The sequence below is a fragment of the Dromaius novaehollandiae genome, chromosome 1, assembly GCF_036370855.1.
Source record: "Dromaius novaehollandiae isolate bDroNov1 chromosome 1, bDroNov1.hap1, whole genome shotgun sequence".
Lineage (NCBI taxonomy): Eukaryota > Metazoa > Chordata > Aves > Casuariiformes > Dromaiidae > Dromaius > Dromaius novaehollandiae.
The window spans coordinates 49324783-49348368 of NC_088098.1; the positions used below are offsets into that span (position 1 = coordinate 49324783).

The window sequence follows — 23586 nt, forward strand, 5'->3', positions numbered from 1 at the left end:
TAATTTTGGATACTGCTGTAACAGTAGACATCTTTCCATGTTATTAATATAAAAGTGATCATGAAGCAAAATGTTATCCTTCCTCTTTGCTCCAGAATAGCTCTTCTGAACTCAGGGCTCAAGGAAAAAGTGTTGAGACTGACCACCAGAAGAGAGGGCAGGAGGGTCAGCTTAGATCTACCTTTCTTTTCTTCATTACCCCTTTGTTTTGCCCTGTGTTTTGGCTATCCCTCTTCTGAACAAAGTATTTCAAACAGAACAGTATTTCATGCAAGAACAGGAATGTCCTCACTCAGGCAGAGCTTTGAGAAGATTGAAGCTCTCTAGTATCCAGTGAGGAGATGCATGGCGAAAGAATTTCTGTTGGCTGCAGACAGTTTTCACTAGGAACCATCTATGGCCAGCCTGTTGGTGATCTTTGTATCCAAATCCAGCCCTGAGATGACTGGCATCACATTTAATGAAAGATAAACTAGTCAGATAGCTAATTTTACCTAGCTTTATTTGCAGCTTTGTATCTCTCTTGACCAGCTCCAATGTTGGCTTGTCCTCAGGTGTTAACCACCCTCCCCCGGCCTTTTCTGCTTCCATGGCACTTAACACAGATGGTAGACAGTCTGAACTTGACCCGGATGAGAAGAACTGTGGATATTACAGGACCAGCCCGACTAGCAGCTGATCAACCCAAAGCACGTGGGCAACGTTGATAATCATGAGGAAACTGATGTGCCCATTGAAAGACATCAGCTCCTTGTTATAGCACAGAATAGGCTTGAAAACAAAGGCTTCATTAGTTTGAAACATCAGTTTCAAAACTAATCAACCCACAAGGCAGCAGTGACAAGAGGCAAAAATGAAGGCCCAGCCTTGGCTCCCTTCTAACTGAAACCTTTCCCTCTCCTATCTGCCCTGATTAAGGCAAAAGTTGAGTTTTGCTCCCTGTTAAGGGCAAAAGCAGTAATTTCACTTAGGAATTTGTCATCTTTCTGCCCTAACTGGGGGAATACAAGCTCAGCAGCACCAGTATAAAGAGGCTGTCTTGATGTGGAAGATGGGGCAGCTTCTGAATGACTTCTAAGCAGTCGTTATCTTATAATCGACATGCTTCATCCTACAGCATTTTTACTGTTTCCTTTACAGAAAGCCCAATTCAACTGGGATCCAGAGACGGTGGGACTTATACATGGCTCTTTTTTCTGGGGTTACATTGTGACACAAATTCCAGGAGGGTTCATTTCAAACAAATTAGCTGCTAACAGGTAAGAGAACAATAATCAAAAGAACTAAGCTTTCCAGCCTGATCTCTGTTTTACACTGTTTAAATGATGATAACCAATATAGTGAATAAATGTGTTTCAGGGATACACATCTGAAATTCAACATGCAGTATTTATGTCTATAAACAAAACTGGAAACAGATTCCCATTATGGATCTGATATTTCCAGTTTAGCTTGTTCATCTGAAATATTTGTACATTTCTTGTTTTCTGAACAATAGTATCTTCTGGAAAGTGTTTGGAAAACTATGCCTGGTGTTTCAGACAGTGATTTGGCATTTGTCATTCAGAAGTTACCATAATGGTTTTTAGCTCAACTTATCACCAAAGGAAAATTTTCTAACTAAATTTGACTTTTCTCTTTTAAGAATTCTTTGTGGATTGAAATGCCTTCCAGAAATTTTGAAGCTGGACATTTAGGAATTACAGAACTGTTTATATTCTGAAGAAAAAAATCCATACTCATACACATGTATATCCTCCCTGTGGCTGGATACAGTACTAACATCTATGGTTAGGATTGCCTAGAACTTTTCTAATAGAGCTTCATGTTGTCTGCTTAGCAAACTCGGAGCATCCGTATAGATTTCTTCCATGCTTATTGTGCTTGTGGGCTGATTTTTTTTTTCAATCAATTAGTTTTGAAAATGAGAGTAGAAGTAGCTAATTTTACCAACACTAGCTTTAGTTTTGAGCTTTGCTTTAAAAAGTCTTCAGAACTTGGAATAGAGTCACAGCAGAGAGAGGGAGATGTGCATGTGAAGGGGGTTTGGGATCTACAGATGGAAAAGAGGGTTGGTACTCATACCATCCTCTGTGAACATAAAGTGACTTTCATAATTGGAAAAGATTTCTTAAGATGAGTTCCATTTGGTTTTGCCTAGAATCAAGCTACTTTGCTCCCTGCATTTTGCAAATAGCGATAGGGGTTACAAGTCTGCCTGGTGGTTCTTCCCTCCCTTGTGCTCTTACGGTAATGCCCTTATGGTAATGACTCCAGGACAGAGCTGTTCCACAGAATTGTCCAAAAGCTCAGTCCTTACTCTTGTCCGCTGAATCCAAAAGTTCCGCTGAATTCAGTTTGCATTCTTCTTTTAACAGTACTAGCATACTCTCTTCTTCATTTCCCTACTAGACAAAAGTGCCTAAACAGAGTTTCCTTCTACCCAATAAGCCAAACAAATTGACTGTGTTTCATTGTTTCACTAACCATTCTAGTGTCTCTATAGAATTTTGCAGCAGAAGGGACCAAAAGACCATTCCACAGATGTGCACACGGTTGACTAAATAATTCATCATGTTATTAGTTTGGCTTTTGTTTCCTTTATTTTCTTACAAACAATAAAATCAATCATGTTTTCCTTCCACCCCACTTTATTTTATCAGCTGACTACTTTCTTAGTAGAAATTGTATTTGCATATGCACTGTGCAATGCACAGCATGCTGTATTTCTGTGCCCATATGACTTTCATACTCAATATAATAGCACAATGCAACATGACAGTACAGATTTAACTATCATAACTGGGTTTAGTTGGAGCTATGACTATCATAACTGGGAGATTGCTGAGGAACAACAGTACCCAGAAGACTGAGCTTAAAGAGAATTTTTGTTTATAGTAGTAGGAATCAGGTTCATTCCTACAGATCTGGCTAACTCCATGTTTTTCATTTATTCCTTGTTTACCCAGCCAGTTTCAGCTTGTGTGGATTCACCACTGATCCTGAGTTTCTGTTTCAGAGGATAAATATGGCCTTGCTAGGGCGCAGGGCAAGGAACAAGGAGCTCTGGGGCCAGTCTGAGAACCCACACCCTGAAGATGACAACTGCTTTCTTTTGTCCCAACTGCACACTGGCAATGAGATGTGTTATTTTATTCTATTATTCACATTATAATTTAGATATAAGCTGTTTTACCATCTGTTTAAGTCCTGCTCAGTGCTATGAAACATTGAATGTGTATGAACCCCACAGGCATTTCTCTAATGCAAATAGTTATCTATAACAACATGGGGTTCAAATGGATCTTAGAACAGCTGAAAATATCAAGTGCTTTGTAATTTTGCATGCAACAATCTGACACCACATAAGCCCCTTTCTATGTTGCCCAAATTTGTGTAGACCTGCATTCCACCAAAGTTCATGAACCGCTTGGTGATGATGCTCCTTTAACTTGCTGCTTCTCCTCAAAAAATGCATCCAAATGTAATTTCATCATTATTTGCTAGTGACAAATGAGACGTGAAACATGAGGCACCTCCTGATATCAGTTGTCAGTAATAGCATCCTGCTGGGCAGAGGCATCCGTCGCTGAAGAACTCTGCTTTGATTCCAGGGTGGCAGCTGGCCGGGCATCAGAGCGGTGAGGAGAAAAGAATATGTGAATGAATGAAAAGACCTAGGCTATTTTTTGCCAAGGTGGAGTCCAACTTATTTCAAATAAAAGGCAATAAGCTGCTGGAAGGATGCTGGAAACGCTCTTAAATAGTAGCCCTCTTAAGTAGTAGCAAAAGAATGACTGATTCTAGCTTAGTACAAATGATGTATTTACATGCTAGGCATATGAAGAGCTGGCATTAAATGAAGTAGCAAAGACTGGATACTCAGTTTTCAGAGCTATCTGTTTGGAAAATAAACCATATTCTCTTTCTTATGGCATATTCTTTCACTTGCTTTTTAATTTACATTTTTACACAATTTTCTATAATTCCCTGAGAGTGTCAATAGCACTACAATAACAGATCTGATATTTCTGTTAGTGGCAAAGAAGATGCAAGGTGCAAAACTTTCCTTCACTGCTCATAATAGACAGCTAAGTAATACTTATTCCTCAGCTGAATGTTTACTTGGCTTTGAAAGCAGTCTTCTAAATGTCAAGATATGATCATATGCTTTGTATTCCATTTCAGATTTTTAGATTGCTTTCTGTATAACTCCATCCCATTGCCACTTCCCTCTCCTAGCCTACCCAGCCTCTTTCCTTTTGTGTTCATCTGTCAAGTCTTTTCTTGTTATTCAGATTATGAGCTGTCCAGGCAGGGGCTGTAGTTTTTGTCAATAGCTGCACAGACTCTAGATAAAGTAGTGTTGATCTCTGACTGTAGATTCTTGGCAGTATAATACCGATGTTACTACTACTAATAATAATAATCCCAGATTCAAAAGAAGTAATATATTTCTTGTGAATATGTTTTCTGAAAGAGACTGAAATATAAACTATCAAAATTCTTATTAAAAAAAAAGGAAGAAAGATGAAACTGTCAATAAAAGGTTTTTAAAGGTTTAAATTTTTTGAAGAGGCAGATGATAAACAAGTATACATAATAAGATCTGTGTGTGTCTTTGGCAGAAAAATTGAAAGGAAGAGAAATACCACTAACGTCCAAATTATATGATTTCAAATCAAATATCTGTATAAAATCATTCATATATCAGAATGAAATTCAGTGCATCTTTTCCAAATGATATATGCATAACAAGGCAATTTAGCACTTGTAAGATGTTGCTAAATTTTCAATACTTTCAAAAAGAGTTGAGTTATGGCCCACTCACAGTAGCATGCTGCTAAGTAATATCACTATAGCTAGGAGTCAAGGGTCGTTACAAAAGGGACTGGTTTATTTTCAAAGTGTCACCCTGAGTCTTGGAGCAAGACAGGGCAGCTTTGGGATGACCTCCCATCCCGTAATGTGCTGTCATCCCGGGGGGACCAACTGCTGCTACTCTCTATTTGCAGAGTGAAAGATCCCCTACACAAAATGAGCCTGCAGGGATCCAGACGCTGTTGCTTTGAATTGCAGACAACACAACAAAACCAGTAAACTGCTGAGGATTAATAGTAATCGCTTCAATTTAACTGGTGCTCAGCAGTTGTGGAAACCTCTTACTGCCTGTAGACATTTGCTCTAATATTTTTCAATGCTGTAACAGGATCTTAGAAGGGATCCTCATGCATGTCACCTTCCACAGATGCTGAATTAATGAACTCTTGATATTCAGACAGTGCATGATACAGCTGTTGAACCCCATTTGTTGTATAGAAAGGAAATCTGAGGCTTCAGTCAGCCAGATGTGACGTGAATTGCAATAAATAAAGCATAATTCATTCTTAACAGTAGTAATTTCAGTGATGTTCCAACCAATTGTTCTCAGTCTTTTTCCTAGTTTCCAGTGGTATTTTCTGTGGTGCAACAGCCCCAGTTTTCCGATGAGCTCCCCAGATACCTTTTTACATGTTATGTAAGAGAACTGAACTGGGCACCCAGCGACACTTTCATCCGCACTGCAGCATCAGAGCTGCAGCGGCAAGCCTATGTGCCATGCCCATGCTCATGCCATGGTTGTTTTGTAGCCTGGGTTGTCCGTCACATCTGTTGTCACTGTTGTACATTATTGATACAGCAGGGTAATCGTGCACCACTCTGCAGTTAAGCTCAGGGAAGCCCAGGCCCCTGCGGGAAGAGCTCACATTCAGACTGAGGTGAGTGGAGCAGAGCTGGCTTGGCGCACTGGGTTGTGCTACTGCGGACATCTAAGTGGCCTCGACTTTCAAAGGTGCTGTTTGGATCTGTTATCACCACCCAGAGGTTTTTGCTTCCTATTTCTCTAGCAAATGATAAGGTTTGGGAAGCTGCAAAAGATTTCCCAAAGGTACCTCACCCCAAGTGCATTTAGAGCTTCGACTGACTTGTGCCCGGCTTGTAGGAGATGTTTTTCTCAGACAGGGTAACAAATTGTTTATATCATGCAAAATATTTTTCACAGCAGCTCTCTTGTAGAAATGTCCCTTCTATGTCATAGTTGCATAGGACATTTGTAGGTGTTACTTTGAGAAGTGATGTCAGAAAGGAATTGATCTTAAACTGTGCTGTTACGCATTTTAGCAGCAGGAATTGGAAATAATTAGCACACGTTTCAGAGAAGCCCGTAATCTAGAGTCTACTTGATTTAAGCCAAAACTTATTCATCTGACAGGATTTAAGCACTTTTCAAGATAGGAATGCTTCTCTCATTTCAGGACTCCTGTAAAGCAGCATGTTCACTATTAGCCTTCAGTAATGACACCAATGTCTATTCTTCTGATACAAAGAAAAATCCAATAGCTTTATTCAAGTATGTATGAAACTCTTGTTTCCTTAGAGAAGAAAACATACTGACTTTATGGGCACTCATTCCCTCATTGCCAATAAGGGGACATCATAATTAATTTCACAAATATTTGGGTTGGTAAGATAGCAGGTATTTGTAATTGGCTGTGTGGTTGTACCTGAGAACAGCATCTCTTCTGAAAAGTAGATAATAATTTTATTCCCTTTTATGTTTCTTTATTCCAAAGGGTATTTGGAGCAGCTATTTTTCTAACGTCTACGCTGAATATGTTCATCCCTTCTGCAGCGAGAGTACATTATGGTTGTGTGATGTTCGTAAGAATTCTTCAGGGTCTGGTGGAGGTAGGAATACTCACCATTTTGGTATTTTTGTATATCATTTGTTTTTTGAGATTTGATTCTAAAATGTCATAACATACTTTGTCAGGTTTTGTGATCAAACTACATTTTTCCTTGTTATTCGTTTCCTCCACTGGTGTTTGATAGCTTTATTGATTTATATTTTCAGTTCAGCAGTTTATATAAAGACATGTACATGGGAAAGCTGCTTTCCTGTAAAACATAGTGGTTTTTACAGTGATGAATTTTTACTTATATTGATTTATAATTTTAAGTTAGACAGCTAGACAGGCTGACAGTATCAGCAACTGCTTGCAGTAGGAATGAAGTGAAAGCAAATCATATAATGTGTGAAATGTCTGCTAGGGTGTCACCTACCCAGCCTGCCACGGGATGTGGAGTAAATGGGCTCCTCCACTGGAGAGAAGCAGGTTGGCAACCACATCTTTCTGCGGTAAGTTGATAGGCTTATACAGTTTACGTAAGCATATATAGTTTGTGGTTCTACTCCATCTGCGCTTCCTATTAGACATATTTTATTCATATTGTGATTTACAAGAGAAATACAAATCCTCTGCCCTTTGCAGCACCTGCCCACATACCCATCCAACTTGAACTCTGAGCTCAAGATCCTGAGGATCATTTTTATATATATATTTCATCTCTTTATAATTTAAAACCAACCCCCCAAATGACTCTATAGTAAACTAAGTCAGGTGTAGTGGTGTCAGGTGAGAGAAATTGCATTTTTTTTCATTTGCCTTATCTTTAGGGATTCCATTTATTGTATGTGCTGAACTGACCCCTCTAATTAAGTGTGCACTTAAAAAATGTATTTTAAGGGACCTGAGTAACTCGGCTGCTTGTGGAAAGTATTGAAGTGGAGGTGATGCAATTTGTTGCTACTAGCTGTTTTGCTTCACTCTGGTTTGAATTATGTTCAGACTCATTTGCTCTCTTCTTGGGGTCCTTTTCCAAGGCTAACTGACAGCTCTCCTAAAGATGGCTTGTGGGAAATTTCAGAAGACTTTGGGGAGAGGAACCCAATGGAAATATGAAACAAATCAAATTCTCTCAGTCCCTTTGGAACTTACCGAGCCCTCTGGCAACAGCCTTAAACGTTGTTATGAAATGGGGAGCAGGAAAAATGCTATGGTTTTACACCTTTTTCCTCCAAAAGGATTCCTTCTTTTCCCTTACAATCCCATTAATAAAAAGGAAAAAAAAAAAGGTTTTTCTTGTAATCATTTTCCAGGTACCAACTTTTGAAAAAAGCTGCCCCTGTAGGTGTCTCTGTGCTATGGTCGTTTCTTGCCAATAAAGACTATTGTGATTCTCACACCTTTTTGGCCTTTTCTCAGTTTTAGTTTGAGCCGTCCCCTTCTTCCTACCCTTTCCTATCTAGCATCTGCATCTTCCTTTGGTAACCTTGAATCCTCTGTTAACTGCTAATTCCAGAGGGAATGGTGAATGTTAGCCTCTCCTTACAGACTGGGTTTGGGTACATGGCTAAATGGGAGGAAGACAAAGCATAATCCAAATGTATTCCCTCAACTTTTGTATCCTGAAACGCCCGGATATACAGAGTACGGAGCAGGAATGGCTGTGTTGTAATTTCAGATATGCTGCGTGCTAGGAGTGGAGAGGAAGGCAGTGCTCATTACTTCACTCTGTCATTTTTCATCCTCTGAGACATCCTCCTGGTCTGTATTTGGTGTATTCCTTCCCATTTTCAACAGGGAAATTGGAACTATGTTTGAATGTGTAATAATATGGAAGAAGAATTAGATATTGTAGGACTTTGAAGAGCGAGCAGTTGGGAAAGGGAGAAGAGAAAACAATGAAAATAACTGTAGGTGGTGGGGTAAAACCAGCTGAGGAGAAATATCTGCGAGAGACAATATGCAACAGAAAAGGTAAAAGTCACAGGAAGAGTGGTCTGCCCATTAGTAGTGGAACTGAAAGGCTGGGGGGAATACAGTATTGAATATAGGAAGAAGAGTAAAAGGAAGAGCAAAACAAGAGAGAAAAAGCAGTTTTTCATATTATAGGAATTTTATTTTTATTATAAATAATTCCAGGATAAAAAGCCCCACCACTCCCAATACTGTCTCTGTGAACTCCCAGCAGTGGGTAGAGAAAGATCCATCCTGCAGCTCTGCACTCATTTTAGTTGCTACAGATCACACATTTTTTTACTTGAAAGGTGAAAAGGAACAACAGAAACATTAGGAAACCCCAGGTTAACCAGGTTCCTCTTTCTCTGAGCATTTTCATGCCTGGGGCTTTGTTATTCCTGCAGGAATGCTGAGTATTACAGAGAGGAGGGAGAAGGGTCACTGCAAACAGTTGCAGAGAAGTATTTGCTAATGAGTAGAGCGAGGTGTCCCTGTGTGTTTGCCAGTAGTTTTGGGTTAAAGGTGTTCATTAACAAAGCATGTAATAATGTCAAAAGCACAGGCATCCCATTTCCCAGAATAATTCAGAGCAACAGGTGAAGTTACTGGCACTGTCTTGCACTGAAACTGAATGTCCGGATTGCATGAATTCTCCCAGGGTCTTCATGGAAATTCCTTTCCAAGCACTTAAATGCTCATCTCTTTCTCTCTCGCAAACATATTTCACCACGTTCTCAAAACCTTGGCACAACCCACTTTTTATCCCTTTTTTTTTCCCGTCAACATTTGATTGTTTATTCCAGCTGTTTGCTCATGCCACTGATACGAACAAAACATGGTTAAACAGATACAGGGGTGGTGTGAAAGTGCCCTCTGCTAGGAGCACTGATGGGGTCACGGGGCTAGAGCCATGACGAGAGGCTCTCAGCATACCTGCAGCCCTTGGAGCTCTGGGCACCGAGAGGAAGTCTGAAAGTCAGACCATTAGCTTGTCGAGCATAGCTGACATGCTTTCTTAACCCTTTTGTCCCTCAGGGTCTTACGCAGGTGCGGTGGTCGCCATGCCATTGGCGGGTGTGCTGGTACAGTACATAGGATGGTCATCAGTCTTTTATATTTATGGTGAGTTGCCTAACAGAAAGGATCTCTGCGACTAGATTGGTACTGCCACCAATTTTGAAAAACCTGTATAGTAAGGATGAAACAAAGTTGTTCTGGGGAATGAAGGGGTTGCAAATGGGTATTGCAATTTACTCTCTGCTTATTGCAGATTCTGTAAACTTTTATTTTGTTACCTATTGTAAAATGCTTTAAGAGTATAACAACTAGGCTACAGCCCGTGGTCACACAGTGACAGGGTTGGATGCAGTTATGTTGTGAAGGTGGCTCAGAAGCACAGACACTCACCTGACACATCCCAGAGCATGCACTACAGTATAAGCTGCCGACAGGGAGGCTAATGCCTCCGATGCCTTGTGTCCTGACAAATCTGCCCCACACGGCCCAGCCTTGGTAAAAACAGTGCCGCCTTCAGAGAACGGTCCCATCACACTGGTCTGGCCTCGTGCCTGTGTTGCGGTGCCTCAACACTTCCCTCCGGGGTACGAGGCAGAGCTGGCTCCAAGGCTGTAGGCATGCACGAACCCAGCCTCGCACGTTAACGACCCAGTTAAGATGAGGAGCTGGTTTCTCTGGAAACACAGACCACACCATAACGTTTGCCATCAAAATCTGCTTGTTAAGTCTTTTTACACAGACTGTGACCATGTTATGATCAGTCTGCTTTTATCTTTCCCCAGGCCCCATATAAAGCTTTGCTTTTGCCTTTTCTCTACGTGACCCTTATCATGTAATAGGAGTAACAGAGCACTCAGACATTATGCAAACAGGCATGCAATAAATACAGACTTAGGTATCATTTTTTCTTACTTACCTAGGCATATTTTTTACTCAGATTTGGCTTAATTGGCCAAATTATAAATAAACTGTAAGGCCTGCAGATACTGAAGTGTGGTCTTTTTGGCTTTTAAAACCAAGCGTTTCTTTTCTCACTTCTCCAGGAATGTTTGGGATTGTTTGGTACATGTTCTGGCTGCTGCATGCCTATGAGAGCCCTGCGGCACATCCAACGATAACCAGTGAGGAAAGGATATATATAGAAACAAGTATAGGAGAAGGAGCCAGCCTAGCTAGTGCAAACGTAAGTAAAAAACGCTTTTCAGTGACTAGTTACAATTTATGAGCACTTTGGACAAGAATAGCTTATAATCGGATGGACACTGTTTGCTGCGTAAAAGTATCAGCTATTTCCTGTCAATAGAGAGAGGTTTTTCCTTTTTTAAAGGCTGCAGGATCAGGCTCATGCAGCTGGACGGAAAGAGTTTGGCAATAGGCAAAAATTCATTGCTCTTTCAGCACTCAGCTTATAGACCTCCCTCACCCAGGGAGGGGAAGGGAGTCAGCAGAGAGGGGGAAGAGCTTATGGATCTCCTGTTTTTGAGTAGTTATCAGAATTACTCTAAAAAATATTAATGGAAATACCTCAATGGGAAACTGACTCCAGATGTTAAAGCATCCAGCTGCCTTTTGGGTTCCCCTTAATGGCAATGGAAATTCTGAGGGCTCTGCCCAGGACTTTTGGCCCACTCCCACCCACAGCAACCCCGCTCAGTGTTTTCAGACTTCTCCCCTCCCTCCATTTTTTTTAAGAAGATCCTTGAAACTTAAAACCAAAACCTATTTTTCAATGAAACTTCTTTCCATTCATTTAGGTAACTCGTTTTTGCTAGTGCTGAAAATAAAGCTGTTTCTTGATCAACTGTTCCTTCTTGGCTTTTATTCTTGAGCATTCTGGAACAAAATAATTCCAGACTGTTTTTCCTCTTTATGTTTGGGATAACAGCCTTGGTGACAGCATAAAGTATAAGACTCTCTTTTTGGGCATTTTCCTGACGTTTCGTTGAAGTCACTCAGATCTTAGTTGGAGACACGCACTCATTCCAGGTCACAGTTTTGCCCTTCCTGTATAGTAGTTTTACTGTAGTGGACACTAGTGTTTGCACATGACCATAGCTGCCTGCAGTACACAATTACCAATTTAAATAAGGGGAGAACATCCATGTACATTGCCATAGCTACTCATTTTACTCAGCTTCTGGTTTGAGTTCTATTATAAGTGAACAGGGCTCTGAAGTGCTTTTGTTCCTGCTGTATGGATTACTGAAGTATAAACAGAAACTGGAAATGCAAAAAGCAAGATATATAAATTAAATCTTCTACCACACACTTATTTTTTTGAATGAGATGAGTTAGGTTGAAGCAGGTAGCTGCCTGTTGCTGAGACACTGCATGTTCCTTAGTCTGGAGAAATCTCTTTTTTTCACAGTCTTTTCAATGGAATGGCTCAATCTGAATCATGCCAAAAAGTGCACAGCATAACAAGATTTTCTCTAGTTTTCTTTGATTCTCTTAATGATGCTGTTATCCCAGTAACAAAGTTCCAGAAGGCCTTGTGTGGTTTTATTGAGCAGAGCAACAGTAGTACAGTAGGCATCTTAAATGTCTGGTCTGTTCAAAGAAAGCTTCTCTATCTATCTTTCCCCACTAATCCAGGAGAGCCCTTTTCATTCACTTACATTGTAAGTGATTTGCAGTGTAAATTGGATGCAACATACTGAAGTCAGCTGTAGGTCCGAAACTAAAGGTGAATTGGGCTCTCTATTTTATTCTGCCTTCTGCCAACTCAAAAATGCCTTCAATTTTGTTTTTTCTAGAAATTTAGCACTCCCTGGAAGAGATTTTTCACTTCAATGCCAGTTTACGCAATCATTGTGGCAAACTTTTGCAGAAGCTGGACCTTCTATTTGCTCCTTATAAGTCAGCCTGCTTACTTTGAAGAAGTCTTTGGATTCGCAATAAGTAAGGTAAATGTCAGAGCTGAAGCAGTGGCATTCAAACCTCACCTGAGATGTGGAGTGCTTGAGGATCCTCCAACCAGGCTGGAGTCATTACTGTTGATTATTCCAAGTATTTAGGATGATATACTTTTAGAGATCTGATAAACATGCCTACTTGCTAGCATCAAATTCTTAGCAAACAGAAAGATATGAAAGTTTGCCTTGGAAAAGAGAATTGATAAAAAAGAACAACATCACAAAACCTACAAGCTAGGTAAATAAGAATGCACATTTTGTTTAGTGCTGGCAGTTTAGCAATATTTGCCAGGTATTTTTCATCCCAATTATCCTTCTCTTTTTTTTTCATTGCTTGGCCAGCATTGACAATTAGAGGTCATATTCTGTATGAATTGATATTAGCTGCTACTTCATTAAAGCCAGCCACACTCCCCCTTCAGAGCATGAAAAAAGACCAGAAAGTAATTTTTCCAGAAAGTTTTCCAAACATTCATTGAAAAAACTATTTGCTATACTATAATTTATTTTTGAGTAAGTGTAATTCTACAAATTAACAACCAACAATATCATTATCATTGTGGTCTGGGAGCACTGCCATGCCCAGATTCTGCAATGCTGTCATAAGCAGTGACCCAAGTGCAGCACTGGTATGAAGAACAGAGAATTAAGGACAAAATAGATTTGTTCATTCTAAATTTGCCTTTCATACGTGCTAGAGTTGCACCTCTATGTACGTCACTAATTAAAATGTAAAACTGATTCACGGTTAGCATAAGGAGGTTTCACATTTCAGAAAATAAACTCAAACTTCTCACTAAATTACTTCTCCAAAAGCCTTTAGTAGATCGCACGCTGGCCACTGAAAGTCTGCAGAATACAGTCTTTTGGGGTATCTAGCATAAGTATCAGTGCTAGCAGAAAAAGTAAGTACCCCTTGTCAGAAAATGAAAGATGAGCATCAATTTGTAGGCCCTAATCCCACAAGAATAAAAGACATGCATAATTTCAAACATATGATTAATTAACCATTGTAAAATTCTAGCATAGCTTCTGATTTTTATGCTCCATGTTCATTACTCCATATACAATGTGGAGGTGCTGCCTTCATTTATACAGTGGCAGGAAACAGGGATAGATTTGCTTTGCCAAACAGAGCTCCTTAAGAACATGACTACTAAAAATTTATAAAAGTAGTTGAAGACCAAGACAGAGCACTCCAATGTCAGAACACGTTATAACACAGGACTTTGTGATGTCTTCATTAGAAAACAGTATTAACAGTATTCTGTGCATCTCTCTGGTGTAAGCACTGTAGAGCAGGGTTATTGCTTGACATTTCTAAGGTGCGATCCTCACATGGGCTCTGGCTTCTGCTCCTGGGCATGGTGATGCATGCTCTTCCTGTACTCCTTTGACGGTCTTTGGAGAGAGGAAAAACTCCTTTTGAGCACAAGTTTCAGACTTTTTAGACTGTTTTCTCTGCTTCCTTTTTATTATAATTTGGGTCCCTTCCCTTGTGTAGGTACAAATTCTCAGAGCTTTTCCTACTGGGAGGAAGAAAATAGAAGGAAGAGGGAAAAACCCTGACAGCCCTTCAGAGAAGGAGGGAAGGAAGGAAAAAGAAAAAAAAAAGTGACAAGTGAAGAAAGGTGCCTAGGTACTTCCCACTAACTGACGTCCCGGATACCAGGAAGCCACAGGATGCTCTGCGTGGACCCATCTTCCTGACAGGGGCTGCCTAACTGCCCCTCTGGGCAGGGCATTGTGTGACCCAAATAGTGACCAAACCCTGTTTCTGGCCCTGCCCATCTTCCAGGCACGGTGACGGGCCAGTGGCTGGCACTGTGAGGAACATCCTGCAGGCTGCACCTCCCATGGAAAAGTGTGTTACTGGAGCTATAGGCTTGCTAGTCCTGCTAGGCTGTGACCTTTCTTGTAGCTGGGGAATTGCACCACGGCTTCTCATGTCTGTCCTGCTGCCCCCAGGATTTGCTCCTCACTCTTGGAGCTAGAGAAAGGAAGATGCAGAGAGCAGCGCAAAGCACCCAAATCAGACTTCTGCCCTGGGAATGCCCAGCCTGCATCACTGACCACAGCACTGGCCAATAGATGCTAGCTGTCTAGTTTTGATAGCGTTTTAGGTGCTTAAGGGCTGTTGGTTGCAGAGGTGTATGCTGGTCCCACCAGCTTGATTTTTGACTGAGGAAAGGCTGTGGCCACAGTAGCTATGCCCTACTGAGACCTGTCTTGCAAGCCCCAGCAAAGAAGTTAAAGCAAGGGCAAGGTGGGTGGCTTCCGGGTGTGCAGACTGCCATTGCGGGGAAGGCACTGGAAAGAGGGCTGCCTCTGCCCACGTGGGAGCCTGTTGGAGTCTCTCAAGCTCCTAGAAGTCTCTGGAGATGGGACAGAGCTAGCTTAAGGTCACTTAGACCTTGGCTAGGGATCCTGTTGGAGGAAGAGTACACAACCCTCCCACACTAGGATCCATGCTAAAAATGTGTCTGATGGGAAAAAAGAAGAGGTGAACAAAAAATACCATTCCTTTCCTCTTTCCTGGAAATCCTGAGGACATGAGCAGTAAGCACTTATTTGTCCAATTGCAGGTTGGCCTTTTGTCTGCACTTCCTCACATGGTCATGACAATTATTGTGCCCATTGGAGGACAACTAGCTGACTTCTTACGGAGCAGGAAGATTTTGACCACTACCACTGTAAGGAAGGTCATGAATTGTGGAGGTACTGCTGCATTCTGAAAACACGATATTTTAATTGTGGGCTGCAGTCGATGCAGATGTCATAATTTGGCCCATGTTTAATTGTAACAAGGGACAAATTAGCCTAGATTGCATTTGCAGCTGATTAATCTGAAACATTTAATGGGGAATAGAAGAGTTGATGTTAGATGTCCTCATGCTGTAAATCCTTACATGAACAATCCTTACAGCATGCTTTTAGAAAGGGAGGAGGCAAGAAGCCTGGGTAATAATTAGAAGGGCAATAAAGACTGGCAGATGAATACTGCGATTAAATAGGCCTCATCCTGCAAATTCATATAGACATACTGTGGTGCTGGAAAGACTCTTCCCAGTGGATACCATCTTGCACTAACTGGAGTTCCTGTCTGCTACTTTCAGCAGAACCCACTGGCAAGTTTAGGTGGGTGGGATGGGGGAAAAATAATGGGGTGAAAATGATTTTTAGTCAGCACAAAATAATTTGTATCCAGTTCAGCCACTGAACTGAAAAATCAATGATACCTCTCCATAACTGGAAGATATCAAATTAAAACAAAAATTTCAAGTCTGATAGCCTGTGGAGTCACTCTCCTTTGCAATTCCAGACTTAAATTATTTAAGGACAGCACAGCCTGCCTGAAATGAAGAGATGCCTGCAGTTAGAGATGCCACACAGCTTTGCTATTCACCTTTGCAAAGGATTCTTAGAATAATTTTATTTTTGCGGGGTATTTTCAGTGCTATTCAAAAAAATTAAACAGAAGGATTGTTATGTTACTCATTAGAAAATGTTAATTCATAACAATGGCAGAGGTTAACTGCTGCGAGCTCCCTGTGGCACTCAGGGATGTCCTATCGTGTTGATGGCACACGTCTGAAAAATACTCATTTGTTCTATTTACCAAGAACATCTCACGTCTCTACAGCCATAAAAAAATGAAGGGGAGAAGTAATTTTCTCCTTTCCCTGTCATGTCTGTGCATTTTGTGAACTGTATAGCACTTTGCGCAGACTCATTCTCTTGTTTCCTTGTACTGGTCACTGAGTTAACTTCCTCAGATGCTTGGGTCATTTACACAGCAATGAGGAGAAAAAAGTACATTTTCAAACAAAAAATATTCAAATATTTATGTGAATCCACAAGAATGACAAATGTGTTCAAGAATTGCAATGACACCAGAAAGAACTTTGAGCCACTTTAAGTTGCTATTTGGCTAGACCGTATTGGTATTTCCTTGACTAGTAGTGATTAGAATGTAATTTATTCCCATGTGTTTCATTTGAAGGCTTTGGGATGGAAGCAACCTTGCTTTTGGTGGTTGGATACTCCCATACAAGAGGTGTGGCTATTTCCTTTCTGGTGTTAGCAGTGGGATTCAGTGGCTTTGCAATTTCAGGTAAGAATTAATGTTATTATTGATTTTATTATTGGTTTTATTATTAATAATAACAATGTCGTTATTCTGTTAGCTCTTAGCATGACTGCTTATGGGGTGTTCCCTATTTCTTCCAATACTAGAGAAAATTTACTTCAGTTTCTATGAGGTGTATCACAGGTAGTTCATGAAGCTTTTGAACAACCTGCTCTTTATTGTTTCAGGTTCACATCAGCTTTGTGCTGTTTGGATTCTAATACACATTTACAGCAGCTGCCTCTTATTCTTACACAAACAGTATACCTAAAAGAAGGGAGAGAGAATGACTCTGGGAGAACATGAATACTTGCTCAAGGCAGCCTGCTGCCAACCCTAGCTCCTGATTTCTGCTTCCTAGGCCAGTTCCATCTCTGTTGTATCCTGTAACCATCCCTTCTCCAGAGTAGCTCTTTCTACCCTTTTCATGGGGCTCACCAGTCTCAGACTGACTTTTGCAACTCCTTCAGTACCATTGCTATTAAAAAGAAAACTCTTATTATGAAGACAGAAGGCCATCAGTTGGTGGGTCTCCAAAGAGATGGATCTACTGACCACACCAGGGAAAGAGAATTTTGCTCACCGTAAATGAGATTTTATAACTGAAAGAGGCAAAGCAACTGATGGTCTTCGGTCTTTCAAGGCTTATGTCGATGAAAAGTAGTTCTGCTAGTCAGTTGTGAGGTGCTTACAGGCCATGTTCTATTAATCTGCTTTTATTGCAGGATTTTCCCAGTACTCAAACTTTTTACTGTATTTAATCCCATAGAATTGGAATTAATCGTGTTTTCTTATGATCATCCATAGTTCATATGACTGATTTTCATTACGTAAAGCATGATAATTGTCTAAGCTGATTTTTACTGTTTTTATTTTATTTTTTAATAAAATATTTACCCAATAGATATGCTACAGTAAGGGTAAATCATTTTCCTACTGGTTAATATTCTGGTTATTTAGCATGTTGTTTAACTGTTATTTAAAGTACTGGAAAACATGTTTTTCAAACACTGCTACCTAAATGAAAATGATATAAGGCACTTGACAAACATGAGGCATGCATTCTTAAAATAAAAATGTTTGCCAAGTGCTTCATTTCAGTGTGAGGAGAGGGAGTGTACAGATGTTTTAAACTACCAAGAAGCCAAAACGAATGATATTTTCTATGCAACATGGTCCCAGTAGGGGGGAAAGAAAGGGTTTTGAAAAAGAATAAAGAGTTGCAACATATCTTCCATTGTTATTGCCAAGAAAACGCCACACTTTTTTTTGGTAGCTAAGGTGTGAGGTTACCTACCTGTTTCAACTCCCTTCAGCCAGAATGGCTGTAGAAAGCCAAGTTGGCCTGGTACCACAAACCGATAGAGTTGACTGTTGTCTTTGTTACAGGATTCAATGTGAATCACTTGGATATAGCCCCGCGTTATGCCAGTATTCTGATGGGAATCTCCAACGGGGTGGGGACGCTGTCGGGGATGGTGTGCCCGCTCATCGTTGGTGCAATGACTAAACATAAGGTAACATTTCTCTGTGTTTTCTAGGAAAAGGATTAGGTTATGGGATGAAAGTTAAGCCATTTCAAAGCTTCCTGGGAACTTTATTTCACCATAGATCTCTGCAGCTGTTTTCTGTTTTTGTTGTTTGCTTTAAACATTCACTTTTACAACAGCACTGGAGCTGGATTCTCAGCTATTATAAACTACTTCTCTGTGTGGGGAGATGTTATTTTATACGATCTGAGTCCGAGTCTCTGCTTAAAGGACTTGAGAAACTTCTTTGCAATGCAGCACTCATAGGGTTCCTAAGCAATCACTGATCTCTGATGGGATTAACTCCATAGTTAGTGAGAGCCCTGCATTTCCAACTCCATGAATATTTCACATATCAGAGAGAAACGTCACTATGAGAAAAAAAATCGTCTTGTTCTATTTTATTAGCCATTGTTATGTTAAGAAGAAAAAAAAAATCACAATGACTTTCATAAAATGTTGTATATGTAGCATCAGGAATCAAACAGCGATCACAGTCATTGTTCTGTATGTGCTAATCCACGGTTTAATTCAGATATTAATATTTCTTTTTACTGCAAACCTAATGAGACCTGTACCATTCTTTCAGACTCGTGAAGAATGGCAAAACGTCTTTCTGATCGCAGCCCTGGTGCATTATAGTGGAGTGATATTCTATGCTATCTTTGCTTCTGGGGAGAAGCAGGAGTGGGCTGACCCTGAAAACCTCAGTGAAGAGAAATGTGGAATAATTGATGAAGATGAACTCGCTGAAGAAACAGAGATGAACAATGAAACTTTTGTAAGTCCAAAGAAAATGTATGGTGCTACCAGTCAAAACAGTGAAGTACAGCAAAGGGAATGGAGAAAGAAAACGCAAGTAACTCAAGACTTGGAAGAACAGACTTCTTACCACTATGAAAATGGAAATTTTGAAGAACTGTCATAATACTTGAAGTTGTAAGGTTCGTACAGCAGCTACTCCCAGCCTCCTCCTGCCCCAAATCAGCTGGTACCTATATTTATTTCCTTGTTCATCCATGTAACATCAGGCCATGTGGCTGGATATAAGGAGTAGTGATTCTCCTCTAACAGTGTGGAGGAGGGCTCTTAACAATGGAACCAGGAGACGTGACGTTGAATTCTGGCTCTGCCATCAGATCCCCTTCAGAGGACCTGCACCCCTTAGGAGATGACCAGCCCTGGCAGGGCTCCTTCCTGGTGCCAGCCTACGACTGTAGGAGGTGAAGTGCCGCAGTCTTCTCATTCAAATAGAGTCAGGACAAGGTCATGTTGGATGGTGGATCCACAGTGATATATATGTGCTTACTGGGGTGCCAGTGACATGGGAGTCCACCCAGAGTGGCCCTGCTGGACATTACTGGTGAATGCTTTCCTCTGCTTTGTCATTTTAGGATTCTTGTAGTTTTGCATTTGAGCTGCTTAATGCATGCCAAACTGCAAGCTCATGCTAAGAGATCAGTGTGGAGGGAAAAGCAGATTGATGACACAGAACTGCCATTACATATGGGCACTCATCAATAGGAAGAGGAACTTGTGGCAGAAATGGCACAGTATTGCTTCAATGATTCCTTCAAAGTGATTCATAGTCTGCTTTCTAGGCATGGCCCACAGAGTCTGAATAAGGGAATAAAATGGATACTAGTGAGATCTCTCCCCCTCCAAAGATTTTGTGCTGGCATGAAACAATTTTGAATATAAAATCATCATTAGTGATGCAATATTATTAATATTTTGAAAGGAAATCATATTCCTGTTGGGATTAGGTTTCTTGCTCAAATCATTATTGTGAAGTAATTTAAATATATTTTTCTAGTATTATACCGGTAGAGTTCCTGACCTAAACCCCAACAGTCCTTATTTAGGTGAATGAGCTCACTTACACAAGTGAAGTCTTTAGTTCTTGATCTATAACTTTTCTTCATCATTGCCTCAGTCTCACTGTTGGTACAAAGTACTGCACATTCTGAGAGTTAACAGAGTATCTATCTCTAAAAACATTTTTCCTTTGCCATCAGCATATATTTGACAGTATAAAGTGGCTTTAGCCTTTTTCTACCATTTTTTGAAGCAACTGGTGGAGCATGCTGTATCATCTCAGACAGTTAGCTGCAACTCAAGGACTCACTGTGGCATTAATACTGTTTTCAGAATGGAGAATTTCAGTAAGCTATGATTTAATTTATCTTACATTATGATTACTGTCTCATTAAATTCAAGTGAAAAGTATCCTGTCTCGTCTATGATGTGCTTTGTGATATTTTGGTCTTAGTGTTCTGATGTACCATATACAGCCACTGTGATGCACATGAGATTAGAATGTTTCTAACACTCATTTTGTTGTTTTTCTGAAGTACAATTGAACAATGTAAGTGGAATATTGTTTGTACATTCATTTGAATCCATGGATGATTTATCTTCTCTACAAATGTAATTAAACAGGGAGACTAGGAAGTTAGCCTAATTCTCTTTTCATGTCTGTGGTTCCTTTTCTATCCAGCAAAATCCAAACTATAACAGTATGTATGGATGAGAAGTAGAGTGAGTGTTCTGCTGAGGGGAATAGGTGCATCTCTAATTTGACTTCAGTGAGGATCTTTTAACCGGGATCAGCAGATAATTTAATGATATGGGTATTGCTACAGTACAACTAAATCCTACTTTGACACAATGCAGTTTATTAATAAGCCGCTCCAAAAAAAAATCTTATAACTTTACACTGTTAGGACTGAAAAGAATATTTTTCAAAATCCTAAACCTTAGTTTAGACTTGAGTTGCTTATTTCATTAGTTGCATTTAGAACAGGTATAAGAAAATACCTTCTTTCTTGCAGGTTTTAGTCAACATTTGGGGATCTAAGTGACAGGAGCTTGAATAAAGTGTTCTCACAGGGCTATCAAAATAGTCAGACCAGCTGCTTTCAAATTATTTTGCAATGTGCACCAAATTTTTTGAAACAGAGAGGGCCAGCTCATTCCATATGCATAAACCAAACAGCTTCTCCTTCCCGCTCCAATCATGTAGCATGCATATAGTTACTACAGGAACTGTTTATATGGAAAATACTGTTATGAAAGGATTTAAAATAAGAATCTGTGTAAGTATGATCTGGCAGGGTGGAAAGAGGAAGAGAAACAGCCATCTTTAGTATAGAGAAGACCACATGACAGACTATTTTAGAAACAGGAATGTTTTCTGAGAATAAGTATCATTTTTCCAACAGTGGTAAATAATAACTTTCCTCCGTCACAAAGAGGAACGCAAAATTGGTGAACGCTGTTGTTACGACACAGAACAACCCCCTGGAAATTTGGGAAATGGTCAGTTCACACACAGCAGCTTGGTTGCATCTATGGTGAATGTAGTTGCTATTTCTTACCATCACAGATATGTGTGACAGAAGTTGAAGTGATCCTTGATACAGTGAGGAGCTCAGTTTAGCAGGGTCATTTTGTATCCACCAACAGATGGCAGTGATTTGGTTCAATGAAAGTTGACTTCAACAGACATTTGAGCCTTACTTAAAGCCTTGAAAGAAATGGCTCAGAAACTTTTGGACAAGCTTTTGCATTTAAATAAGCGCTTTCTTTCTTTTTTAAATGTAACTGCTTCCAGAGGCAGAATATCATGTGTGACAAACTGAACTTATGTACAGACCACAATGATTTTCCTGGCAATCACATTCATGTATTTGGACTTCTTTTCTCCCTTTCTTTTTCATCATGTTCAAAATTGTTCACATGTATTGCATAAAGTGTAAACATCCGCACTGGTTGAAAGTTAGTGTTCTTTCCTGGAAATATTTGTTACTTAACTAACTGTTTGATCAACACAGTGGTTTCCACAATTCTCTGTGATCAAGGATAAAGCCAACTTATTGGGATCAAACAGGCTTCATAACTGCACTATTGCTGTATCTCTTTATCTGCAACTGGTTTCAACTGTCTTCTCTTGTGGGATCCAAGTGAGCACAATCATTGAGGGTGTTTTTGCTAAATCTGTCTTCTTAGAATATGATAGAGTTTGGAACATGTAAACAACTGCGGAAACAGCTGGCATATCCCCACCCGACTCCTAAAAAGTCATGGCACTAACGCTCAGGTCACGGTCCATTGTTTCCCCAGCACCCTGGGAGCAATATTAAGAAAGGAGCTATGGATTTGTCTCTGTAAGGCCCATTCATGCTGTATCAGAACTTTAAAATTATGGTGACAAGAACTATTCCTCTCACATTCTGGATGCAAATAACTTAAATGATGTTTTCTAAAGAGAAATATTATTTTGATGAAACTTCATTTCTTGCAGTATTTGCATATTTTTCTGTCTCCAGGTCAAAAATAACTTCTGCATCTTTTCAAATGTAGGCCAGCACTCATACCTTGTTTGATTTGAAAATAGCTTTTTTGTTGCTGAAGGAAGCAAAATTTGCTTCTTATTGGAAAAGAAATCTTAAGTAAGTTAGAGGAGGATCCATCTCTCTATAATGTGAAATGGTAGAATACATAGGCCACAGGATAATAATTTAAGGCTGAAGAGAGAAAAAGGACAGTAAGTCCTGGGTGTATGTTGTTCAGACTATCTACTGATCTTTCTTAATGAAGCCACATCTATTACTTCCTTGATACCTGAGTTTTTTCTAGCAGAAGTTTAATGGTAATTAATACTTCCTCTTGTATTTATGTAGGAGTCAAATGAAGTGTTCCTTCTAGTGAGAAGGAGGTGACAAATCAATGACAGAAACAATGAAAATTCCCCTGAGTAGACCAACGAAATATCTGGACTTATCCAACAAAATAATCACTTGGTCTAAAAGAGCATAGAGGCATTTGCGTAAAAAAAATATAACAAGGGTAATAAGGGCATCCAGATGTTAGGAAAGTGCCAGGAGGAGTCTGATATGTGTAACGTAATTAATTTGAAAGTAATGAGGTAAAAATTAATTCAAGTTCAAGTAAAAAGTATCATGAATATTTCCAATTGACTCTATTTCTGCTGTCAGCTGGCTACAGAGATCTTTAAGTTTAGTCATTATTTTAAGGAACCATTTTAACCAGAAAATTTTGTAAAAACTAGATTTCTTATCCTATTTTGCTCCCTGTTTTCCTTTAAAGATGAGAGTGCTATTTAATTATTGGTGTTTTAAAAGAGAGGAGTGAGTACTTGTAGTAAAAAGACCAGAAAAGGAAAAAGAGAAAAAGAGAATGCATGTTGTAGCTGAGGGCCAATGCAGACAGAGAGCTGAGGAAGGATGAAAATTCAGCATCTCAATCGTGGAAACAGAACTGGGTGTTCTCTAGATTTTGGATCTAAAGCCTAAAAGATGGGTCAAGACCTGATACTCTGTACACTCCCAAAGTTCAGGGAGTCCCAC

At 39.9% G+C, this 23586-nt stretch overlaps 1 protein-coding gene across 1 annotated transcript in view; it reads left to right on the forward strand.

Moving 5' to 3' along the window:
* The window catches only part of SLC17A8 (solute carrier family 17 member 8), a 29096-nt gene extending 9641 nt beyond the window's left edge, over window positions 1-19455 (forward strand). The window contains exons 3-12 of the mRNA XM_026109500.2: window positions 1141-1259; window positions 6615-6729; window positions 7093-7180; window positions 9660-9746; window positions 10685-10824; window positions 12398-12547; window positions 15142-15274; window positions 16560-16670; window positions 18075-18202; window positions 18804-19455. Coding sequence (XP_025965285.1) covers window positions 1141-1259; window positions 6615-6729; window positions 7093-7180; window positions 9660-9746; window positions 10685-10824; window positions 12398-12547; window positions 15142-15274; window positions 16560-16670; window positions 18075-18202; window positions 18804-19142 — 1410 coding nt within the window. The 3' untranslated portion in view covers window positions 19143-19455. The remainder of the gene's footprint in view (window positions 1-1140; window positions 1260-6614; window positions 6730-7092; window positions 7181-9659; window positions 9747-10684; window positions 10825-12397; window positions 12548-15141; window positions 15275-16559; window positions 16671-18074; window positions 18203-18803) is intronic.
* The last annotated feature ends 4131 nt before the right edge of the window (window positions 19456-23586 follow it).